Here is a 23,545-nt window from a genome sequence, read left to right as displayed (position 1 = left end):
CGGCTGCTGGCAAAAAAATAAAAAATAAAAATAAGACGTTTGCCGGTGTTTCAGTTATATCCAAAATAAACCAAACCAAAAAACTGTATCTTGCTATGTCAACCTATCGTTTACTTTAATCGTCTCTTTCATAATGGATGTATTGTACTGTATATGTACTTATTTTGCGCTTGGTAATCATATTAAATTTGCTCTTAGTAACCCTATTCATTGACCTAACTGTTAATTCTTACCATTATAAAAATGAAATACCATTTTGTAGCGAATACTGTACATGTGATAGCGCTTTAAGGAATTTTATTGTGAAAAAATCGTACCGGAAACTTGACGTACCACATTCTCTTCTTAAATGATAAGTGTACAGTCTACTCTAGAAAAGTTACTACCTTTGTTTTTTCCGGGAGAACGCAGAGATAACGTAAAACTGATCACGGGAACAGGTAATTATACTCCGAAACACCTGAGCCACTAAAATAAACATTTAAAAAGCGTCAAATTCCATCACGTCTCCATTTAAATTCTCAGTGACTACATGTACCGACTCCTTTACCACCAACAGTCTCCGTGAACATACCTTCCACAGCCACAGCCTCGATGAATACTGAGCTCAGTGCTGACTGTGTGTTACTACATGTGTACAGATGTGGCCTCCCTCAAGTGTTCACGTCACGGATTCCTTAGAGACACCTTGGTCACACCAGATCCAGGTCCAGGGCCCTGATACCAAGAGAAAACGAGACCAGAAGAGCACAAAGGACTAAAGAGAAAAAAATCATAAAATCGTGCACGCACACACCTCCATATAAATAGCTGTTTATAAATCACAATTAACTTGAAAACGTGTGAACTTTGTCGCCTCATATTCTGCCAAAACACTCCCACAGCAGACCATAAATGGTCAATGAAAATCCCTCATGAATATTGACACAGCCTTCCTGTTGTTCCTTTGGAGGCAGTGTCAACAAAACAAAGTGTGAGAGGCTGACAGCTGCAGCAGCTGTTAATCTAAAAAAAACAAACTTCAACACCCAGCATAGGGATATGTCTCTCACGCCCAGGTGATCAGGGGTTCAGGTGGTGGACAGGTGTCAGGTGAGGTGGTGTGAGTGTCCTGACAGCACAGTCATAACTGAAAACTAATTAAAATCATACGGTGAAATAGTCACAGTATTAGAAGAATTTGTTAGGAATCTATCAAAACTCAGTTCTCCAGATCTGTGAAGAAATTGTATTATTTCGGGACAAATCTGAGTTTAGTCTAAGCTTGTACTTGACTTTCACTTACTGGACAAGTAAGTGAGATAGTAATAACATTGCTATGTCAGGTAGCTTGTCTCACCCTGTGGAGCGCAGCAGCTATGCTGTAATTACTAACAGAGGATCTTAACACTGGACATGAAGGTAGGGGTGGGCGAGATAGATAGATAGATAGACAGACAGACAGACAGACAGACAGACAGACAGACAGACAGACAGACACTTTATTTATCCCCTAGGGGAAAGTCATATGTCCATTAGCTTATTGGTAATAATAATAACAGTTAATAATGAATAAACAATAATAATTAATTGAGTCCATTTCCATTGGCTGAGGTGTTGTATAGCATGATGGCAGTGGGAACAAAGGATCTCCTGAACCTCTCTGTTCTGCAGTGCAGTGAAATGAGACATTTGCTGCAGCTGTAGCTGCTTCTCTGTCCTGCCAGCATGTTGTGGAGAGGATGGTTGGTATTGTCCAAGATGGCCTCCATCTTACATTACATGCGTCTCTCCACAACAGTCCTGAGTGAGTCCAGACTCCTGACAAGCACAGACCCAGCCTTTCTGACCAGCTTGTCCAGTCTCTTTGTGTGTCGGACATGCTGCTGCCCCATCAGACTGCAGCATTAAAAAGTTCACTGGCCACCACTGACTGATAAAACATGTGCAGCATTTCACTGCAGACGTCAAAAGGACCTGAGCCTCCTGAGGATAAAGAGCCGGCTCTGCCTCTTCAGGTAGATGGCATCAGTGTTCAGGTACCAGTCCAGTTTACTGTCCAGGTGCACGACTAGGTATTTATAAGTGTGCATGACTTCACTGTCCTTCCCTTGAATGTTGACTGGCTGAAGGGTGGGCCTGCACCTCTGAAAGTCCATGACCATCTCCTTGGTCTTGGAGGCGTTCAGAAGGAGGCAGTCCTTGTCGCTCCATTCACTGAAGGCCATCGTCAGATCCCTGTACTCCTCTCCCTGCCCGTTCATGATATGTGACAAAATAGCTGTGTCATCTGAGTATTTCTGGAGGTGGCAGGACTCAGAGTTGTATTTAAAATCAGCCATATACAGGGTGAACAGGAACGGAGCCAGAACAGTCCCCTGTGGAGCCCCAGTGCTGCTCATCACTGTCCCTGAGACACAGTTACCCAGCCTGACCTATTGTGGTCGTCTTGTCACGTAATCAACAATCCAGGACTTGAAGTAGGGATCCACCCCATCCCTTCCCGCTTGTCTTGTCTAGTGCATGTTCGACCTGTGGCTTCAGAAGGTGGAAAAGCAGCGGCTCCAGGGTCTTCATGATGTGTGATGTGAGGGCCACCGGTCTGTAGTCATTTATCTCCGCAAGTCGTCCTACTTTAGGGACCAGACCCCCTGTTTGTAGGCTTAAGTTAAAGATCCTCTGGAGATATATCGAATATACTCGATGTATCGCGGCTTGCTCCATGTGGGATGTAGTAAATGACAATATTGCTAACAACGAGTATAAAGTGTTACACTTGTTACTTTTCATTATTAACCCATGCTGGTATAATTCAGTTAACTGTGTATGTGGGCTCCAGGCTGCAGCATACAAAACATACCTGGGTCAACGACAGATGAACTACGAGCTAGTCAGTGCATTTCTCCATCTGTATGTGACGATCTTTCACTGGATGTTTCCAGAGATCGCTCGTGTTTCTGCCCAAAAAGACTGAACCACACTTTGAACATTTAGTTCTCTCCACCATTGAGCAGCGTCTCTGTGTCTGTGTGTGTGCTGCATGCGAGAGAGAGAGAGAGAGAGAGAGAGAGAGAGAGAGGACCTTACCTACACTGCACAGGTCCGGTTAATACCAGGTTTCAGTACCCAGCCGTATACACAACACAAACTATAGCCGCGTTTCAACCGAAAAGGAAAGGAAGTAAAAAGTTCCTGTGGCCCATTGTTGTCTGTGTTTCCACCTCGGCCTAAAGATTATGCAAAATTATTACTTGACATTACATTATTCACAGCACTTTGAGGACATAACATGAAGGAAAATACGGGATAAATAGCGTACTGTATATATTCAATAGCCTACAGGATGCAGCATTTTATTTTCAAATATGTGACGATCCCGTATTATATGTGAAGGGTGGAAACCCTCGCCACTCCGGTTGTTGTGATCCTATTTTTTAAGCCCTGTTTCGGTTTTTTACCTTCTCCCAGGCCTGTTTCATGGTGTGGAAAATGATTCATTGTGGACTTTTAAACATGGCGGGTATAATAAAATGCAGCAAGTACTTGACCAGTCAGAAATGTTCAGCACTGCAGACCACACCCCCCAAAGTTCCTGAACCTTTGGAAAGTACTACCCCCCGACCAGGTACCTTTTTGGGGGTCAATCAATTACCCCAGAACTAAATTTAGACCCTGGCTCCTGCGGTGGAAATGTGCCGGTTTGGAACATTTTAACAACAGACTCTGCGGTTACTTCCTGGGACTGGTACTGTTCACCAAGAAGGCTGCTGCATTATTAGAGCCTCTCTGTGGTCTAGAAGAGTTATTGTAGAAAAATGTAGAAAATTAAACAATTGATCGGTGGACCGGCTGGAAATGATTGACGGGCCGGCGTTAGCCCACGGACCACTAGTTGAATAGGCCTGTTCTACAGGTTCTCATTCCTGTCCAGAGAGTGACCCATGTGTTTGTTTAACAGGAAAACACTCGCCACTAATGGATCTTAAACAGTTTACGTTGCTGGAGCCCGTATGCAAATCTTTGCAAATACTGCCATTTAGTCGGCACTTAGACAGACACACCACATTAAATAAATGTCAAGATATTAACGTTACATTTTTCTCCTTAAGGAGTAGTCTATAAAAGTGCACAAATGAATGCCATTATTTATATGACATAATGTAAATATTCTTAACCTCAATGCATCGGCAGTTGCGGTTGGGCAGTTGTTTCTTCCCTTGAAATGATAAGGTCTATGTGATTTCCAATCAGAAACTGATGAATTAGTAGCACTCAACACACTTTAAACGCCTTAAGACGTTCAAAATTAGCACGTTAACACGGCATTTTATACCGTCTTTAGAGGTAACTCACATGCTAAGACAGCATTTTCTGCCTTTATGCAAATTTGATGTCTTAACACGTCAATCGGTGTGCCATAGAACTGAGAAGAGAGCAAAAAAAGTGAAGCGCCAAAGTGACTTTATCGGTAACAGTAACTTCAGATGGAAGCAGACGAATTGGTTCAGAAAAGGAAGGGCCTCTGCTTTGAGTGTGCACAGCAGCTGCACCGCTAATATTGACGATCGTGTGAAGCTTTAGAAGTGGCGCTCATTATCTAGCAGCAGCAGCACACCGCTGCTGAATGAATGTAGGTGAAATACTGGCTTCTGAGGGCTGAGACAGAGAGGCCATCTTGAAACCCACAGCCTAAATAACCAACCAGGTGACACCAGTCAGGTAACCAGGAAGAACCTGAGAAAAGGAAGCAGGGACAGGCCAAAACAAATAGTCTCACACAGCCCAATGCTGTCACTTTCCATCTGATGCATTCAGGTATCAGGCTGCGCTGTGGTGGTATATCTAATGAAGGGTGGCGCATGATGCAGTGGTTAGCACTGTTGCCTCAGTGTGGACCTGCCAGCCAGCTGGGGCCTTTCTGTATAGAGTTCTCCCCGTGCCTGCATGGCTTTTCTCCGGGTACTCCAGCTTCCTCCCACAGTCCAAAGAAATGCAAATTAGGTTAACTGGTGACTCTAAAGTGCCCATAGGTGTGAATGGTTGCTTGTCTCTATAAATCAACCCTGTTAGATTGGAGACCTGGTCCAGAATGTAACCTACTCTCACCCAATGTCAGCTGGGATTGGCTCCAGCCCCCCCCCCCCCACCGCGACCCTATAAGGATAAGCAGTATGGCTAATGGTTGGATGGATATTGATCAAATATGGCCAGACATCTGGTGCCAGCTATTGTAACTACTGTATTCTCACTATTGGCAATCTGCATGTACTAGTTAAAAATCATGTAACATTCAACTCCAACTTTATTTTATAATATGTTTTTTGACTTTGTTTCTTCATTGTTTATTTTTTTAATCTGTTTTTTTTTGTACATTTTTCAGTTTTTCTGCTGTTAAGTACTTTATTAGTTAGATACAGTAAATACTGTATATTTATTTATCATTATTGGTAACTGACAGCAGCTGTCAGTACTCTAACCACTGTCTAATTACCACTAGGACAGAGTGTGATTCTGTTTCTCACTGCTCATTTATTTACAAAAATGTTTGACAAGCATGCAGCAGTGCATGATACTTTGATATGACACTAGCTTTCACTATTTAAAATCCATACAATAGGTAATCAGACAGCTAGTGTCACAAAGTCCCAGTGTTTTTTTTACTGTGTTTAAAACAGTAATCTCCCTGCACACTCCAGGCAGGTGAAACAGGCCCCTGAAGAAAGAGCTCATACTTAATATCTTCTGTCATCAAAATTTATGAAAATAAATGCAGATTGCAGATAATGTAGATGCAGATAATAACAATTCATGTTTAATCGTCCAAATAATGTTTGCTGACAATCCTGCCACTGGAGCCCAGCAGACAGAGTCGAGCCTCTAGTTGTGGTCCTTCATCCACTGCTCAGTCCACTGCACTATCTGCTCCAGGTTGTGATCCAGGTCTTCAGGACTGTTGCTGGGCAGCTGGTGGACGATCTCCTCTTTGTAGGCCTCCATGGCTTCCTCATAGATTGTCTGAAAGATCTCACACTGCACGTTGTCCTGCAGCTTCTTCCCAGAGTAACCCCTGTCAATCACACAGAGGACACAGTCCACTTCAGACCAGGACCAGAGAGACAAACAGGAACAACTGTGCTCACAAGGCAAGTGAAAACTAACCTCATCATAACAGGAAAAAAAAAAAAGGAAACCTGAAGTTTTGAGAATAAAGTCATAATGTTACGTGAATAAAGTCATAATATCACAAGAATAACATTGTAATTTTGCAAGAATTAAAAATGTAAACGTTTGAGAGAAAAAAACATAATTTTTAGGAATATTACAAGAACCTATCAAACAGGTGAAAGGACAGTCAGTGTCAGCCTGAGCTGCTTCTGGCAGCTGCTGTTTGTCAGTCTAACAATCAAACAGACTCAATTTCTTCCCAATGTTTTCAATGTCCTAATGATGATGATGATGATACTGATGAACATAAAGATGAAGTATCTCCTTGTTAGTGAAACCTCAGCTGCAGTATAACTTCACAGGATGCTCCACGTTCCTCATTTTAAAGCTTCTGATATTTCCCCTCTAAAACACCACAGAACCTAAAGTTACCATTTTATTCTCATAGTATTATGACTTTATTCTCGTAATATTACAGCTTTTTTTCACATAAAATGATGACATTATTCTTGTAATATGACTTTATTCTTGAAATTTCAGATTTTCTTTCCCTTAATGTGGCCCTAATACTCTGTTATACCATGTAGCTTATAATATAATACAATACTAGTAGATAACCACTCCTAATAATTTAGCACTTTTGTAGTAATGTTAGATAAGGTATTAGGGCTGGCTGTAGTGAGTGTATATATTAGGCTTGTATGGCTCATATAGTGGGTCTAGATTATTGGCTTGTATCCCCCAGGTGCGTGTCTGACTGTTAAATGAAAATATGTTTTATTTATATGTATATATAAAACAAATAATTAATGTATATCCAATCTGAGAGAGATAGTAATTATATTGACCTACAGAATGATTATCTATGTGTATTAATCCATCTTTAGTCTTATCTAATAATTTACAATACAACTCTTTGGTGGTTACAGATAGAACCTTAACGGAATGTTGTAAACTGTATACAGTATATAGACTGAACTCTGTTACACACACGAGAACTGAAATGAAGTTACCTGTTCTCTAGCCGTGTGAACAGCTGAGTGTTGTCTGTGCGGAGGACAAAGACGATGTGAAACCAGCGTTCAGGAAACAGGTCGCAGCCGTGATAGTCGACAATCACACCGCCCTCTATCATCTTTTCATCCAGCTCATCCACCACCTGCAGGATCACAGCAAGTTACAGTATTTAAAATATTTACATCCAGCCAACCTAATTCAGTCTATCGTGATAAAAACAAACTTCAGCTCACAGATCAGATGGACTCAGCTGCTCAATTATGATGATAATTTAGAGTATAACTTGTCTATATACAGTATATGGCGTAATACGGGGGGGGGGGCATGAACACAGCACCTCTTCCATTACTTCTCTCCAACATGTCCCAGCACAGTACCTGTTCTGTAGCAGCATGTTTCTGTTTCTGTGCAGTACAGATCAACATATCAGAACCAAGCTCAAAGTGTAATACAACTCACCCTGTCCTCATCCAGAATCGGACACTGGTACTCCTCATCATAGCCGTCATAAAGTTGTCCTGGGGGCAGAGAATCAGGTGAGGACGACTTTTTATCTGCATTTATTTGTGTACTTCCTGTAAAGTCTAAACCTCAGTGAAGATCCAAAGCAGGTCCAGCTCCGACAGCATAAGGACAATGACCAATAAGGGTTTTACTATGGCATTCATCAGAAGGATGAAGGTGCTCCATCCTCTAGGAATCCTATTCAGTGTTAGACATTTGTTTCAGTGTGTGTTTCTGTCGGTTCAGGTATTTACCTTCCTGGGCCAGGTCTCCTATGTTGACATAGTTTAGTCCTGTCCGCTGGGCGAGCTCCTTTCCTAAAGTGGTCTTTCCAACACCAGGGGTTCCTGTGTGAGAGAGGATTAACATCTGAGATTAAGATTAGGTTTCATTCCATAGTGCACATTCAATGTTGGATTAATTTAAAGGTGAAGTCATGCATACAACATAATCTGGTGAGGTTTGATCATGCTGCTAAACAGCACCAATGACCAATGCCATGAAAATCCCCACAACCGCCCACCTGGCATTTAATAATTAATTTATGGTTAAAAATGAGATGATGGTATTTCAGCATCAACTCCTTTGGGGCTGCAACCAATGATTAAGATGTCACTTATTTAATCGACTAATGCATCAATCGTCTGGTTTATCAAACGTCCATCGCCCATGCCTTGTGGTTTATGTGTGTATTGATGGTTACAGTGTACACTACAGTATTGTTCAGGTCTGACATATGTACTGTAGGGATCTTAACGTCACATCCATCTCCATCATGTTCTGATGGTTGATGAGGTGAAAATCAAAGTGACTAGCTGCCATCACTGACAGACATCCTGCTCAGAACTGTAACACAGTGAAAGGCCTGTAGAGTCCTGACTGACTAGTTTACTGCAATTCTCATGTGATTAATTTAATGTCAGCGGCTCGTTAGCAGCTAGCGGGGAGGCGTGTGTCACCTGTTAGCAGAATGTTCGGTCTCTTCCTCATCTTCATAGCTCTCAAGCAGCCAGCACGTGTCTGGATGACGCCACCTGAAACATAGAGCAGTCCTGTTATCTCTTCCCGCCATTTTACACCGACTCTCTATATTCAAATGTGAATAAAACAAACCTGTATAAAAAAAAAAGCTGACAAAATGAGAGAATTGTACAACTATCTGGTTGTCGTCACAACGGCCTCAACAGCAGCAGCAGCAGCAGACCTTATACACACAAACAATGCCGCCAACGGAGACTTCACGCCACTTTTACGTCAGTGATCAACCAGTTTGCGGCAGTCCGAGTCCACGGAGTTTAAATAGGGTTTAACTCTTCACTAACTCCAACGTTACTCACGGTTTGAGTCATAAGTTAGTTGTTATTGCACCCGAAGACGGGTTGGAAGCGACGGGACCACCGGGTTTCGGGTTCCGGGTTCCGGGTTCAAACACATCAAATGGTCGAACACGGTAAGTTAAGACAGAGACATCATGTTAGCTTAACTGAAACTAGTTAACTGACTCCACCATCTCGCTGTTTGTAGCCAGTGAAATAACAGATAACAGGTCTCATTGTTCACAGATTAAATGTACTGTTATCAGGTGTTTGACACTTTAAAGTTTCAGGTATGTGTTTGACGTGTGTGTATATATATATATATGTGTGTGTGTGTGTGTGTGTGTGTGTGTGTGTGTGTGTGTGTGTGAGTCCCAGCACAATAACAAGGAAAACAGAAGTTCAGCTAAAGATAAAGCAACAGAAACGTGAAACACCCACCACCCTGTCTTTATACCAGCATCATCATCACCCACTGCCCCCACTGCTGTTTAGGTTCCCTGTTCCTCCGCTGAGCTGCTCCCCTGGTGAAGGATGAACAAGCTTTCTCTGGGAGATAAAGCTGCTTCAAGCAGAGTAAGTTCATAAATGTGATAATTAGATAACGTGGTTTGTTTTCGAGAAGACAGATGTCTTCAATAAACTATCTGATGAGGATCTCTGGTTTATATAGTTTCACAGACAGGTGTTTCTATTATTTTCTCCACTCCATTGATATCAATGAGAGCAGGCTACATAACAGAAACATTTCAGTACAACACAACACAGTTCCACAGCACAACAAACTGCATTGTGCACCTATAATACCTATAAACTGAACATTATAACCTTCATGAAGGAGGGTTTATTACAGGACTGTGGTAATAAATGGCCCTCAACCTTTTTTCCTCTGAGAGATACTTTGACAAAATAAAAGGGGCTGAGAGCTCCCCATGTCTTACATTAGTGGTTGTATTCACACATTGTATGAAAACACTCCACACACACACACACACACACACACATATCTCCAAAACAAATTAGATGAATAAGATAATTTAACAAATCATCAAATATAAACATCCAAAACTCACAGTTTGTACCAAAAACATCTGAAACTCACATCAGACGTCACATCAGACGTCACATCAGACGTCACATCAGTGTCGATTGTTGACATGATTCAGTCAAACCAAGAAGCTCCTCAGTCATAGTTCATCAGATAGTTGTCAGTACATCAAATGGTACATAACAAACAGGAACTTAAAATAGATAATGCAACACACTATTTTTCCAAAATGTAAACACACATGGTAAACATGCTAAAAAAACAAATTGGCTCAAGTTGAAGCCCACAGCTTAACTTACTGTATCCATGGCAACATATTTCCTGTTTGCTGGAAAAGTTTAGTTTGTATGTGTTCTGTTATCAGAAGAGTTGCTATAACTGCTTGTCACCTACAGCTGATCTGATGTAAACAAACTGACAAATAATTATTAGGTGTATCTGATTTAGTTGCATTTGAAGCAGAATGAAGTTGTGTTGCTTAAAGTTTGAAGTATGCATCCATGGTTTGCACAGACTGTATTCTCAGAACCTTTGGGTGAGTTACTTCAAAACAGGGGGTGAGCTACTGGGAGCTCGCTAGCCACCTGTTGGAGACCCCTGTTCTAATGTGTGTCACTTTTACCTTCTGTCCAGTTCATCCCAGACCAGCTCCGTTGGGGTTCAGGGCTGGAGACTGTGCTGGTCTTTATCATCTGGTTCTGTTCTTCTAATGTTACAGTCCCACTTCCTGCAGTACAGTGTTGTCCTGATGTTGATCTGATCAGCGGGTGTAGTGACAGTACAGTTTGCACAGACAGAGGGTTTGTCAGTCAAGTCAACCTGGAGGAAGTGCATCATTTACTTCCATTGCTGCAGGAAAGATGGAAGTTCACCAGATTCTCATCGTTGATGAAGACCTGTTCTCTATCAAATCTAAAAGAGAATTCAGATTTTGATGACCTGAACTTTATTTTTTTACATTGGTCAGTTCACCACTGACCTTTATACCATTTAAGGTTTTTCATTGGACTTGAACTGCTTCAGTAAAAACTAGAAAACAGGAGGTGTTCTAAACCTTTTGACCGTTGTATATGTGCATATGATAGCATTAACACTGAACATACACTCATGAGACTCAGTGCTGAAGGACAGCATGGCTTTCTTTTTTACACTTTATATACATTTTTACCTCTAATTAGCTGCTTTCAAAAATGAATGTAATATATTCTCTCATTAAGCTTTTACTAAACATTTTTTTTTTTACAGCTTCCCACCTTTCCTCTTTTCTCAGTTATATCACATATTTACCACATATAACATATGTGCCACATTTCTTCAAGAATAACTTAATTTCTGCCTTAGTTGCAGGTGGTGAGATCCCAGCTCTTCACTGAGCACACAGGGACCTTTGTCTCCCCCTGTTCACTGTCTGGTTCTGTCATATAAACTTAAAATGTCAAATTGTTCCTTCTGAATATTTAATAATTTTTGTTCGACCGTATTTACAACAGGTAAACCGCTGGGTGGATCCGTCTTTCACTGATTTGCCCGGGGAAAGCTTCTCTCTGCCTGGGAGGAGAAAGGGCAGCCAGGCTTCATGTTCTACAGCTAAACCCAAGAGGGGGAGGAAGAGGAAAGGAGACACGGGCAGCTTAGAGCCCCACACGTCCTGCCTGCTGAAAGAGTCAGTCCAGAGGGACCAGGATGAGCCCTGGGTGGACAGATATTTGCCCCGTTCACAGGTCAGCATCAGTGCTACAGACATTTGTTCCGGTATCAATGAATACGTTTGTTCAGAATCCAAATGCCCCCCCACTCTATAGTCCTTATGAGAGTAGTTTTCTCTACAGTTCCAAACAGAATTGATATTGCCAATTTATTTGCAATATCAATATAAATAAGCAAAAATACACAACGTCTTCAAAAGTTGATGTGGCCGATGTGATTAAAATCTTTAACCCTAGTTACCTGACTCTAGTAACTACCTGACAAATCAAAATATTACTTCACATTAATTTAAAAATCCTGTCAAACAAAATCCATAAAACAGTCCTGATGAATAATTTACATCTCGTGTTGAGTCTCTGTACAACAGATAATTATTATTATTATTAACCCTGAGGTACAGGTGTAGGACAGATGTGAGCAGATGTTCTCACAGCTGATCACCTTAAACCCCTGATCACCACTGCTGATGGGAATTAGTGAATTTTTGATTTGAGTGTGTGGAGGCTGAAGGTTCGTGTCATGTTCATCTCCTTCTACTCTCTTTTAATGGTCATTGTGTGTGTGTGTGTGTGTGTGTGTGTGTGTGTGTGTGTGTGTGTGTGTGTATAGGCTGAGCTAGCTGTACATAAGAAGAAGATAGAGGAGGTGGAGAACTGGATGAGAGTTCACACAAACTCATCAAAGGTAATTCAAGTGTTTTGTCTTAATAATCAGAGACTCGTAACTGAACTTTGACCCACAGACCTGTCCCTGCAGCACTGTCTTTGAGTTCTCACCTTTTTTATTTAGTGATAAAAGAAGCTCATCCATCTTGAGACCAAGTCCTGTCCACGACTAATCTTACAGTCTGATCTTAAACTGTCAAAATGTGGTCTGTGGAGGATCAAGCTTCACTTGCCTGTTGTCATAAGCAGGGTGGCATCTTACTGCTGACGGGTCCGTCCGGATGTGGAAAGACCGCTACAGTCCAGGTTCTGTGTTGGGAGCTGGGCCTCAGGATTCAGGAGTGGATCAACCCCACCAACGTGGAGCCATACAGCAGCAGTCAGAATGGTCAGGAGAATCCCTGTCTGTCATACCTGCCTCATACCTGCCTTTTTAGGATGATGATTGATATAAATGAAAATCATCTTTCTGATGTAAAAGTAATTAAAAAAAAATGCTTCTCTTGGACTATGTCAGAGCTTTATTTTGAAAGGTGTTACTAACATTTTATCCGTGACCATTTTCGTAAATGAGAATGAATGGTTTTTACGTGAATGTAGATGAAACGTTCCCTTGTGATAGATAATCTCAGGTACCCTCACCACTGTCCCGTGTCCTCTGTTTGCAGAGTGGAGGATGAACGGTTTTTCCTGCAGCTCCCAGTTAGCCCAGTTCCAGGAGTTCCTCCTCAGGGCCAACAAGTATAACTGCCTGAGGATGGCAGGTGATGGAGGAGCTGCAGACAGGAAGCTCATACTGGTGGAGGTATGTACTACATCTGTTCCTGTATTTACCCCAGGGGGTCGTTCCTGTTCATTTCCGTAGCTCAGTTCTGTGTAGTTGTCACTTGTCCTGATTGTTTGCCACAGAGCTGATCAACAGCGCCTGAAATACCCATCATTATTTATTGTTGCTTTTACCTCTGTAAGGATAAGTGAAACCATATTTTGTTAAATACACCTGTGATTACCTGTCCTCAGGTGGACCTGTTATTAAAGGGGGGGGGGTTAGTTAGCTTATAACTGGCAGTGGCTGACACAGTGTTAGTGGTTGTGTTATGCTAACTCTCTCTCTGTACTGACAAGGTTTCAGGTTTCAGGTTTATTTAGCCCCGGTTTGTGACGTATGAAACCCTGGCTGTTTGAATCTGTTTTTATGAGACTGTCATTGGTTCACTGCAGTTCAAGGTGGAAACACTCAGTCATGGTGTTGATGATTATTTCACTCATGATACTGTATGTCTTGTATTATATAAAGAAACATCATATGGATGTTAACAAGGAAAAAAACTTGATTTTTGTTGAAGGGTGTCTTAAATTCTTTGTACTAAGAAATAAAACAAAACAAATAGCTGATTATTACTTTGAGTTACATTTATAATTTATATTTAAAACCACATTTCGTGACACCGTTGAAACAGTATTTATGTTCACTGATGTTAAAATGTGCCCTTACCAAGCAACCTGTGCTGTATCTGTGGTTTATTATGGCCCTTCGAACTGTTCAGTGGGACAATCAGTTACTGTATTTTCAGGTGGATTAAATGTATGTGGTACAGATGACAGCATTAAGGAATTAATCTACTGAACATACCAGTATGATGACATGTGGTTAGAAAGTGATTGATTATGTCTCTAATGTGGCTCCACCAACACTGCTTTGGTTAAAAGATTCATCCTCAGAGCTTCTAAAGTTTGAAACAACTAAATCGCCACAGCTGGATGCAGATGTTTCAGAGATGTGTGTATCGGCTGCTGTAATAATGATGATGTCTTATGTCAGTAAAACTGTCACTCTTTAAACTGCTGAACTCACTGACATGGTACTCTGTATTTAAACTGATACACTGGTCTGAAGCTGCGTTGTTTACATTCAGTTGGTTGTACACCTGAGTTAACATCATCATCATGTTCGTCACTTCATTTCAGGATATGCCAAACCAGTTCTACAGGCAGCCGGGCAGCCTGCACGATAACCTGAGGTGAGAGCAGCTCGGGTTTCAGCCTCTGTCTCCTTTCATACTTTCACACAGAAAAACAGAACCGCCCACCACGTGATCTCAGACTGTATGATGACACACAGATTTGAATCAACTTTAATAGTAACTTCAGAATCATTGTGACCAGTACCAGACATCCTGCAGCTTTTACTGTCTCCATCTGTGTGGAGGAGGATGACAGGAGGTCTGGAGCCCTGGCTCTGAACTCTACAGTGTGTATGCCATGTGTGAGACTGTGTGTTGCTGTGTGTGTTCCAGGCGCTTTGTGAAGACCGGTCGTTGTCCCCTGGTCTTCATCGTGTCAGACAGTCTGAGTGGAGACAGCAGCTCACGCTTTCTGTTTCCCAGAGAGATCCAGGAGGAGCTGGACATCTGCAGCATCAGGTTCACAGTGATACACTGTCAAAGTTCTGCTTTAAGGATGTGTGCAGCTTCCCCACTTATTAATTATTTCACCTTGTTTTCTTAATTAAAAATTAACCAGAGTTACTCATGCCTCTAGCTGACAACATCAAACATCATGAGGCTTGTTATAACTTACAATCAATAAACAAAGAACTTGGACATAAACAGCATATTTTTACAGATGTACTAAGAGGTTCATTTATCGAGCCGACCCTTGCGGCGTGAAGCTGACGCTACCTGGTGCAGCACGTAGTGCTAGATCTTCATCAGATCAAACATACTAACAGTCTCTCAAATTCTGTTAGTCAAGCAGGTGTCTTAGCAGCTGCCTCTCTGGACTTTATAGCTGTATCATTGCTGCACAGTTTTACAAAGATCACGACAGCATCTTCTCTGAGCCGCTGTTGTTCTAGCTCCCTGAATGTCCCGTCTGTCAATGAGTTCTTTATTTACTCTGTTCAACTCACTCTCCGAAAAACCCTCACTGTCACTTCAAATATACATAATGAGGAGAGATGCAAAGGAGATGAGGTATTCAGAAGACAAACAGAGGCACCAGGGATGTGCAGTGCAGGCTTCACGTTTCCACATCACACTTGTGTAACGTCACAAGTCTCGCTCACAGGGACAAACTCAGGCCTTGAACTCAGATCTTAGCGAAACTTTCCACTTTCAACAGGTGAGTTTAAAAACCTTGTTCTTCTCAGTGACATAAACTGAAACACGTGTCTGAGAGGACGGGAACAAAAAGTGTCTCAACAAAAGAAGGAAAAGAGCTGAGTGATGGTCAAGTCCAGATATTGTGTTCCTTAAAACCGCCCGTTTGCTTCATTGTTATCATATAGAAGACAATATTTAATTCACATTTCTTGTAATAATCAGGAAAATCTTCCTCGGGGTTTGAGATTGTCTCCTGCAGCACAGTGAGACAGTAAATCCAGCAGAACACATATTCATCCTCGGTTTCCTCTTATTATTACTGGGATCCTCCCTCAGATATACAGTGAGGACAGAGGTGCATCGTGCAGACACAAATGAGACACAAAGGTGGTTTCACCTGCACCTGGAAAAAAAACTGTTTAAAATCCTCAGTGAATCTGTAGATCTATTACAGTCTGAGTTTATATAGAGATATTAATTCCAGTTACAGTAAATTCTAAGAGTTGTTTTTTTTTAACATCAGCTGTAAAGAGAACCAGGCCTATGATTCTAACTTCCCCTCCTGTTATAGTCGTAATAAAAATAATAATGATAAACCTTATTTATTCAGCACTTTTCTTAACAAAGTTTCAAAGTGCTTTCCGATAAGAAAAGGGGTAAATTTAAAACCAAAGAAAATCAAACATCATAAAACAGAGGGAAGTTACATGAAGATATATCAAATAATATTCAAACATTCATAAAAGCTTTCAGATAAAAGAATGTTTTAAGAAAGGTTTTGCAGAATCTAACAGGCAGGAGTACTGGAGTGATGTGCTCATATCGTTTGGTACCGGTTCACATCCATGCAGCAGTAGTCTCTACTAGTTGTAGTAGTGGAGGAAGCTGTGACTGATGCAGCAGAAAGTGCATTACAATAGTCAAGATGCGAGAAAATAAAAGTGTGCATGACCATATCTAGGTCAGTAGGACACAGGAATTATCAGATTTTTGCAATAAGTGTGTTTTAACAGAATTTCATAAGAATTCTTGCTGCACCTCTGCTCTGTGAAGATTAACAGGCTGTTAAATGAAATTATTCCTCATCATGCTCATGTGTATTGATCCTCCATTAAAGGAACCTCTGAGTTTTCCTGAATTTGTTCTCTCTGTTTCTAGTTTCAATCCAGTCGCTCCAACCACAATGATGAAAGTCCTGAACCGCATTTCAGCCCTGGAGGCAGGAAAGGTGAGGGGGAAGCCTTACAGCTGACTACACATTTTGGTATGTTTTTTTTTTTTTGTATGTTTCTACAGTATACTATTTTCCCATAATTCCAAGCAGAGCTGTGGGAGGATATGTGTCCCAGACCAGGCAGTGCTGGAGACGCTGTGTTCAGGAAGCTCCGGAGATATTCGTAGCGCCATCAACAGCCTCCAGTTTTCCTCCCTCCCAGGTCAGAGGTTCATCCACACACCTATGAATCCCTCAAGACAGATGTTTGTCTCATCAGATGACCTCAAAGAACTTCCTGTTTGATTCCATTTTAACTCTGCAGACACGTCTTTGGAAAAGAGGCTGTGGACGATGAAGAAGGACAGACCTGTGACGACCAGGACAAACCGGAAGAAGAGGTCCAAAATGACAAAGGAGCATGAAGAGGAGAAGGCGATTGGAGGGAAAGATGCTTCTTTGTTCCTGTTCAGAGCTCTGGGAAAGATCCTGCACTGCAAACGTGAGTCAGAGCTCCAGTTTCCAGCCTGTCCTCTGTTCTGTATGGAGGGCCTGAGAGCTGAACGCACTGCATCTTAAGGAAACACATGCAAAGGCATAAACACTCTGCAAATTCATACCTAAAACACAACATCTCTATCAGAATCAAGGCAAAAAATAACTTCAGAAGAAAAAAGTGATGAACCCAGCTGTGGCGCACTTGTTATCCGGTGCTTTTAACTTCAAAACAGCAAGTCCCAGCCGGGTTCATCACTTTGTGTCCCCTGGAAACACTTCTGTGGTGTTGTAGGACTGAATTTACAGCATGTTTTGTTTATTTTGCATGTGTTGTGATTTTTTTGCAGCACTTGTGTTGTCAAAATTGATGGAGATGTTTTCTGAATTTGCAGCACGTTTGTGTCTCTGTGTTTTCTTAAGTTGCAGTTCGATGAGCTCTCTGGGCCACCGTAGTTCTATTCAGTCTGCAGTGAAGAGTCAAACCAACAGTGACTAGACACTAATAACAAGTACTGATACATCTACATCAATGAGCCATGTTCCACCATGAACATACACACTGTAGTTTATTTAGACTCACACAAACAAACACACACACACACACACACACACACACACACACACACACACACAGACACTGTCCTGCTGCCATAAACACTCGTCCTATCATCATCCAGTCTAGTTTCAGCTGCTTTCAGTCTAATGTGGAGACTCTGTTGTGTGGAGAGTGGCTAACGTTTGTCCAGAAAGGTGCTAGATTTGTCGCCAGGTCAAAGTCAGTTAATATAGCGACAAGTTGGCAGCAGTGCTTGAGAGCAATCACCAATGGGGAAACCCCAACAATCAGCCAATGCTGTAACTTGGTCAGTCAGTCACAGACATTTACAGGATGTTTGCAGAGCTTGCTCTGCTATTGTGCTCCAGCCAAAAATGAAATTATACATCTGTGAGTTGTTTTTAAAGATTTCTATCTTCAGTAGGAACCAGTGGTTTTACGAGCCTCAGCCACATGTGTCCACATTGTTTTAGCAGTGTCTGTTTCCTGGTCCACATTGAAGGACTGCCTGCTGTACTGATGTCCCCTGCCACAGTCTGATTAGTCCCAACACAGTTTATAATGAACCCAAAGTATTCTACTATTTCAAATGGATAAAACCTGATTTCACTGTAGAGCTGTGATCAGAGCAATGATTCACTCAACTGCTCTGTGCCATGCTCTTTCTCGCTCGCTCTCTCTCACTCACTCACACAAGCATATCAACAACAGACTTGTCTGTTAGATTGGTTAAAAACAACAACACATACCTCTTTATTTGCATATGAAGCGGGGAAGTGATATCTGATCAAAAGTGGTCACTGAGACGCAATAAAGTCAGGTGTGAACTGATGCACTTAGAGCTGCCCACTGAGGATGCAGGTTAATACAGGGCCTTTGGTTCAGATTCAGTGCTGAAGGTCCTGTGCAGCAGGAAAGATGTGATGACTGAGGAGGATGACTGCTGCTGCTGTGGCTTTGACTGAGTGACATGAAGGCAAATAGTTTGAATGCTGGTTTGTTTGTCATCAACAGGAGGGACTCATGAAGGTGGTGAAGCAGCTGAAGGAGCCTCTGCACCTGGTCTATCACCTCACCTGTCTCATCACCACAGAGAAGCGTTATTAGTGGACCCTGAGGTGAACACATGATTTTCTGTAGCTCTGACAGGTAACAAACACCTGTCTGATTTCAGTCTAACACTCAGAACTCGTCTGTATCTCTGCTCAGCTGGTCGTTGACCGCTCACACATGTCTGGAGAGTTCTTCAACCTGTACCTCCACCAGAACTACCTGGACTTCTTCTCTGAGGTGGAGGATGTGGACCGCGCCACCGAGTACCTGTCGGACGCTGACCTCCTCACTGCTGATTGGACGGTCAGTCTTCCCCTAGATCTAGTGTTCCTGTTGCTTTCACATTAATATAACATCCCACCAGTTCCTTGTCCCTTAAGTCTAATTGGACACCAAATACAGCTCAGTGGTTTATAACACAGACAAGCGTCTAACTTTACACAACTGTATTAAATGTATCTCTTTAGTATTGACATGGCCTGTGCATTAACAAGATTGGCCAGTGGTGGACTGAGAGTGTTATTTCATTTCACGTCGACAACCCTTCAAATCGGGCCACAACCGAGTTTTTGAATATTATTGAGTCCTACAGTCCAAACCACAACTGTGGGCACACACTATACCTAGTTTTTACACTTGGTTTAAATTTAGTTAGCCTCTTCATTAGAGATCTTGCTGTCTCTGACCACATTTGTATCCTGCTTAATACAGTTTTCCAAGTCACCACAAAACCAATAAACCAAAAGATCCAGTTCTGTGGACTTGGTGAACACAGCTCAGACTTTCTGCACTTTGTAAAGCTGCATGTGACAACTTGCCTTTTCTTTCAGATACAAATGACCAGTTACTAGCATTCAATCAGTTATGCTCATCCACCCCATTGTTGCTTGAAAAGTGATCTGTAGATAAAAATTATTATTGTTATTATTATTATTATTATTATTATTACTATAAAGGGTTGTGCTGTGCTGTTTTCAGAGCCGCAGCACCATGGGGGATTATGGGTGTTCAGTTGCCACCAGAGGGCTCCTTCACTCCAACTCTCAGCAGGTTTCTGTCGGCTTCAGACCTCTGCACAAACCCAGCTGGCTGCTGATCAGTAAGAAGGTGAGGCTGTTGCTCTGTGGTTAGCCGACCAGTGGCTGCGGTTTATGGTTTAATTCTGGTTTAAGACTTCTTCAAAGCTCGTTTAAGACTGGTTTAAAGCTGGTATATTCTGGTTTAAGACTGGTTTAAAGCTGGTGATAGTTAGTCAGATTGAGAGCCAGATACAAGATACAGAGTCAAATCTTTAAGATTTCTCTACTGTTACTGATCAGCCAATGAACTGCACATACTGATCAATTCTCTCTATAATAACGAATCATTATATCCAGTCAAAGACCTTTTGAAAGGTCTGTGATTGGTTGTAATGTTAACCTAACTTCCCCAAACACCGTAAACAAATAGCAGTTACCCAAGGCTGTACTCGGCCAGAGTTATCAGGGACGTGCTGGTGTTATCCAGGGAACGAGTGTGCGCACTGTTCACATTGGTTTGGAGCAGCATCAAAAAGATGAAGGAGAGAGGAGGAGCAGAGAAGGTGAGAAGTAAAAAGAAAAAAATACTGGATGAGGAAGCAGCGAAATGTTCCAGAGTAACAGATATATTCAGAACATCCAGTAAAGACCACTACAATTCAACTCCTTGCCAGAATAAAGAATTCTGTGGTGAACAGAGCCCTCTGGTGGCGAAACAGCGGAAATACAGTATCAAACACGGCCGCATGGCGAAACACGGTAATCATATGAATATGTGGTCTGACATAATTATCAAAGGATCACCATGTTACACACAATATTATAAGCAAGATATAACACTCATAACAAACATAAGGGAAGTAAGCTACATTAGCAAAGAATATCACATTATGTTGCCAGGTTATGAACTATATACTAGGAATATTATGCGTTTTTAATACAGAACACTCAAGGGAACAATGTCTGAAATAATAATAAAGCAGGTGATAAATATGCTGACAATATTCTGCCGTCCAACATTAACCATTAAGAGATGTATATAGATGTATATATGATGCAGTATCAGACTACAACTGTTTGACTTCAGGACCAAATAAATTTTGTAAAAGCAGGTGGATCAATCATAAACAGCAAAGTCATCAGTCTTGATATGATGATAAAACCACTGTAACAGGTCTCAGATCAGACTGCTCTTCATGTGTGTCGTGTGTGGTCAGAAGAAACAGACTGTAATGAGACTGATGTTCCTTCAGCACCGGGAGAACTGCCTGGCGGCCCAGTCTCTGTTCAGGAGCTTCTGTCTGGCTCCAGTCAGCCTGCAGACTGAGCTGCTGCCATACCTGGCCAAGCTCACCAACCCCATGAGGAACCAAGGTAACGCACACCTGCTGGTCTTAGTACAGCTGTGAGGTCACTTGTGACATGATGCACTCCCTAGCCCCTTACCCTCACCTTAACCATCACAACTAACCCTAACCTTGGCCAACCTAAACTAACCTAAACCTGATTCTAACCTTAAGACTAGAACCACGATGATGTCATTTTAACTGAACAAAGTTAATTAATGTGTTTCAATTATTATTAAACCCTTTTGCTGTGATAATCTGACATCTCACGATAATCAGCTGAGCTCTGTGAACTCATGTTACTTCTTTACATTACTTCTGTGATTCACTCTGTCTCCCAGCTCAGATAGCTTTCATCCAGGACGTGGGTCAGATGCCACTGAGGAGGTTCTCCAGCAGGTACAGCGCTCATTTTATCTACCAACAATGCAATTAGGTCAAAGTATGTATGTGGCTGTGTCCGAAATCACTCCCAAGCTGCAAGTAGCACAGGCAACATGCGGATACTAATCAGTGATGAACCCGGCTGGGATGTACTTGTTGTTCAACACTTTTAAAGGTAAAAGCGTTGAACAACAAGTGCGTCCCAGCCGGGTTCATCACTTTTTTCTGTCCCCTGGAAACACTTCCGTTGTGATGTGAGTTGCAGCACGTGTGTTAAATCGATGAAGTTGTTTTCTGAAGTTGTTTGTGTTTTTGCCTGTTTGCATGTGTTTTCTTAAGCTGCAGTGTGTTGAGCTCTCAGGGCCACCGCAGTGGTGTCAGCAGACTGGCAATACATTCTCACAAACATAGCACCAATAACCAGCTGTGACCACAAATGGCTGCCACAGTGTGACATGTCTGCTGGTTCCAAACTGAGTGTTAAAGTTCACGTTTGTCACAGTGATTGATGATCGATCAGACTCGTCTAATGAGAGGACTTGATTGATTGATCCAGGGCAGGGCAGTATCACCTGAAGACAGAATCACAATTCATTTCCATATTTACCTCTTGAACCAATTAGTAAACAATATCTTATTAAATACATTTTTGCAAGAGCTTGTTCACATAGTGAAGCTGTTATCAATTCTTTGTGCTGAAATAAACAGAAAGTACGACAAAGTATTGAGGGGAAAAAAAAGAAATCTGAAATTCCGAGAATAAAGCCATAATATCACAAGAATAAAGTTGTAATTTTGAGAATAAAATCATAATATTTCAAGAGAAAAAGTTATAGTATGGTGAGATAAAGTTGTAATATTATAAGGAGAAAGTCGTAATATTACTTTTTACAATTTTTTCTTGTAATATTGTGACTTTATTCTCAAAATTTCAGATTTTGTTTTTCCTCAATACTCTGTCATAAGAAAGCCCTGTATTATGACTGTAATATTTATGTAACAGGTTTTTTTGTAACTTCTGTCATCTGTCTTTATTTCTCTCTCTCGTGTGTGTGTGTGTGTGTGTGTGTGTGTGTGTGTGTGTGTGTGTGTGTGTGTGTGTGTGTGTGTGTGTGTGTGTGTGTGTGTGTGTGTGTGTGTGTGTGTGTGTGTGTGTAGATTAAAACTGGAGGCTCTGACAGACAAAGAGCCGGGTCAGCTGGACACAGACAATGAGGAGGAGGAGAAAGAGGAAGGTGAGGGTGGAGTTGAGGAAGGTCTGCCAGCCAGTCAGCCTCCACCTACTACACACCAAGTCCTGTTGGAGGAGGAGGACCTGACCATAGAGGAGTATATCAGTGACTAACACACAGCTTTACATCCACTGTCATACTGTGACTCACTTTCACTTTTTCACTGTCCAGTTTGTGTTTGTGTATGATTTTCTAAACTGAGTTGTGGTTTACTTTGGAGGAAGATGAGCACAATGTGAAGAGATAAAGAGTTCTGATTCGAGGAGAAACATGTTGCTGTTCAGAAGTTCATCTTCACTTTAATTTTAATTACAGTTATAACTAAGCGGATTCTCCACTTGGTCAAGCCTGAACTGAATGTGATTATGTGCCTGTAACAATGAAAGCACAGGGATATCGTTATAATAACCTCCCAAAGTGACCTTTAACAATTCAGTTTTACCAGTTGTCAGTATTTATTAGTCTTTATGTGCAGGTTTTTGTTTTGTTAATGGAGAGCTGTCCTGTAAACCAGCCTGTAGCTGATGTCTGTTTTCACTCTGTCTCATGGGTGGAGAATAAGAAACATTTCATTAATGCTTATTAAGGGATAAAATGTTTAAATCTAAATAAGCATGTGAATAAAATACTGTGTGAAAAGCTGAACATGTGGCTCTTTACCTGAACATTATCTCTCCCCTCACACACCCTCACATCCAATATTTACTCAACTGTTTCACACTAAGCTACTTTCCCTCTA

At 41.6% G+C, this 23,545-nt stretch overlaps 2 protein-coding genes across 3 annotated transcripts; one reads left to right on the top strand and one right to left on the bottom strand.

Moving 5' to 3' along the window:
* Nucleotides 1-5,488: 5,488 nt before the first annotated feature.
* Nucleotides 5,489-8,908, bottom strand: ak6 (adenylate kinase 6). The gene is made up of 6 exons (XM_056377090.1): nucleotides 8,779-8,908; nucleotides 8,625-8,699; nucleotides 7,920-8,012; nucleotides 7,621-7,679; nucleotides 7,158-7,303; nucleotides 5,489-6,046 (listed from the first exon to the last, which is right to left on the bottom strand). The coding sequence occupies exons 2-6, from the start codon at nucleotides 8,659-8,661 to the stop codon at nucleotides 5,857-5,859; spliced, it is 525 nt and encodes a 174-aa protein (XP_056233065.1). The 5' UTR covers nucleotides 8,662-8,699; nucleotides 8,779-8,908; the 3' UTR covers nucleotides 5,489-5,856.
* Nucleotides 8,909-8,965: 57 nt separating this feature from the next.
* Nucleotides 8,966-23,451, top strand: rad17 (RAD17 checkpoint clamp loader component). Of its 2 annotated transcripts, none has more exons than XM_056377089.1 (17): nucleotides 8,966-9,115; nucleotides 9,477-9,557; nucleotides 11,520-11,750; nucleotides 12,346-12,420; nucleotides 12,651-12,789; nucleotides 13,070-13,206; nucleotides 14,370-14,422; nucleotides 14,699-14,824; nucleotides 16,664-16,733; nucleotides 16,830-16,941; nucleotides 17,044-17,220; nucleotides 18,787-18,890; nucleotides 18,982-19,128; nucleotides 19,804-19,932; nucleotides 21,098-21,218; nucleotides 21,532-21,589; nucleotides 22,733-23,451. In XM_056377089.1, the coding sequence occupies exons 2-17, from the start codon at nucleotides 9,516-9,518 to the stop codon at nucleotides 22,917-22,919; spliced, it is 1,908 nt and encodes a 635-aa protein (XP_056233064.1). In that variant the 5' UTR covers nucleotides 8,966-9,115; nucleotides 9,477-9,515; the 3' UTR covers nucleotides 22,920-23,451. The 2 variants fall into 2 exon arrangements, with proteins under 2 accessions (XP_056233064.1, XP_056233062.1); XM_056377087.1 differs by having other exon boundaries at nucleotides 12,648-12,789.
* Nucleotides 23,452-23,545: the final 94 nt, after the last annotated feature.

This window comes from Seriola aureovittata, chromosome 5 (assembly GCF_021018895.1).
Source record: "Seriola aureovittata isolate HTS-2021-v1 ecotype China chromosome 5, ASM2101889v1, whole genome shotgun sequence".
Classification (NCBI taxonomy): Eukaryota; Metazoa; Chordata; class Actinopteri; order Carangiformes; family Carangidae; genus Seriola; species Seriola aureovittata.
Note: the sequence above shows the minus strand (reverse complement) of the source record. Positions and strands in the feature narration are given on the sequence as shown.

Coding starts and splice junctions, on each gene's coding strand:
- rad17 (XM_056377087.1), top strand. CDS start 9,516: ATGAACAAGCTTTCTCTGGGAGATAAAGCTGCTTCAAGCAGA. Junction 9,558..11,519: donor ATAAAGCTGCTTCAAGCAGA/GTAAGTTCATAA, acceptor TATTTACAACAG/GTAAACCGCTGGGTGGATCC. Junction 16,942..17,043: donor CCAGTTTTCCTCCCTCCCAG/GTCAGAGGTTCA, acceptor TTAACTCTGCAG/ACACGTCTTTGGAAAAGAGG.
- ak6 (XM_056377090.1), bottom strand. CDS start 8,661: ATGAAGATGAGGAAGAGACCGAACATTCTGCTAACAG. Junction 8,013..8,624: donor ACCGAACATTCTGCTAACAG/GTGACACACGCC, acceptor TCTCTCACACAG/GAACCCCTGGTGTTGGAAAG. Junction 7,304..7,620: donor CGATTCTGGATGAGGACAGG/GTGAGTTGTATT, acceptor GTGATCCTGCAG/GTGGTGGATGAGCTGGATGA.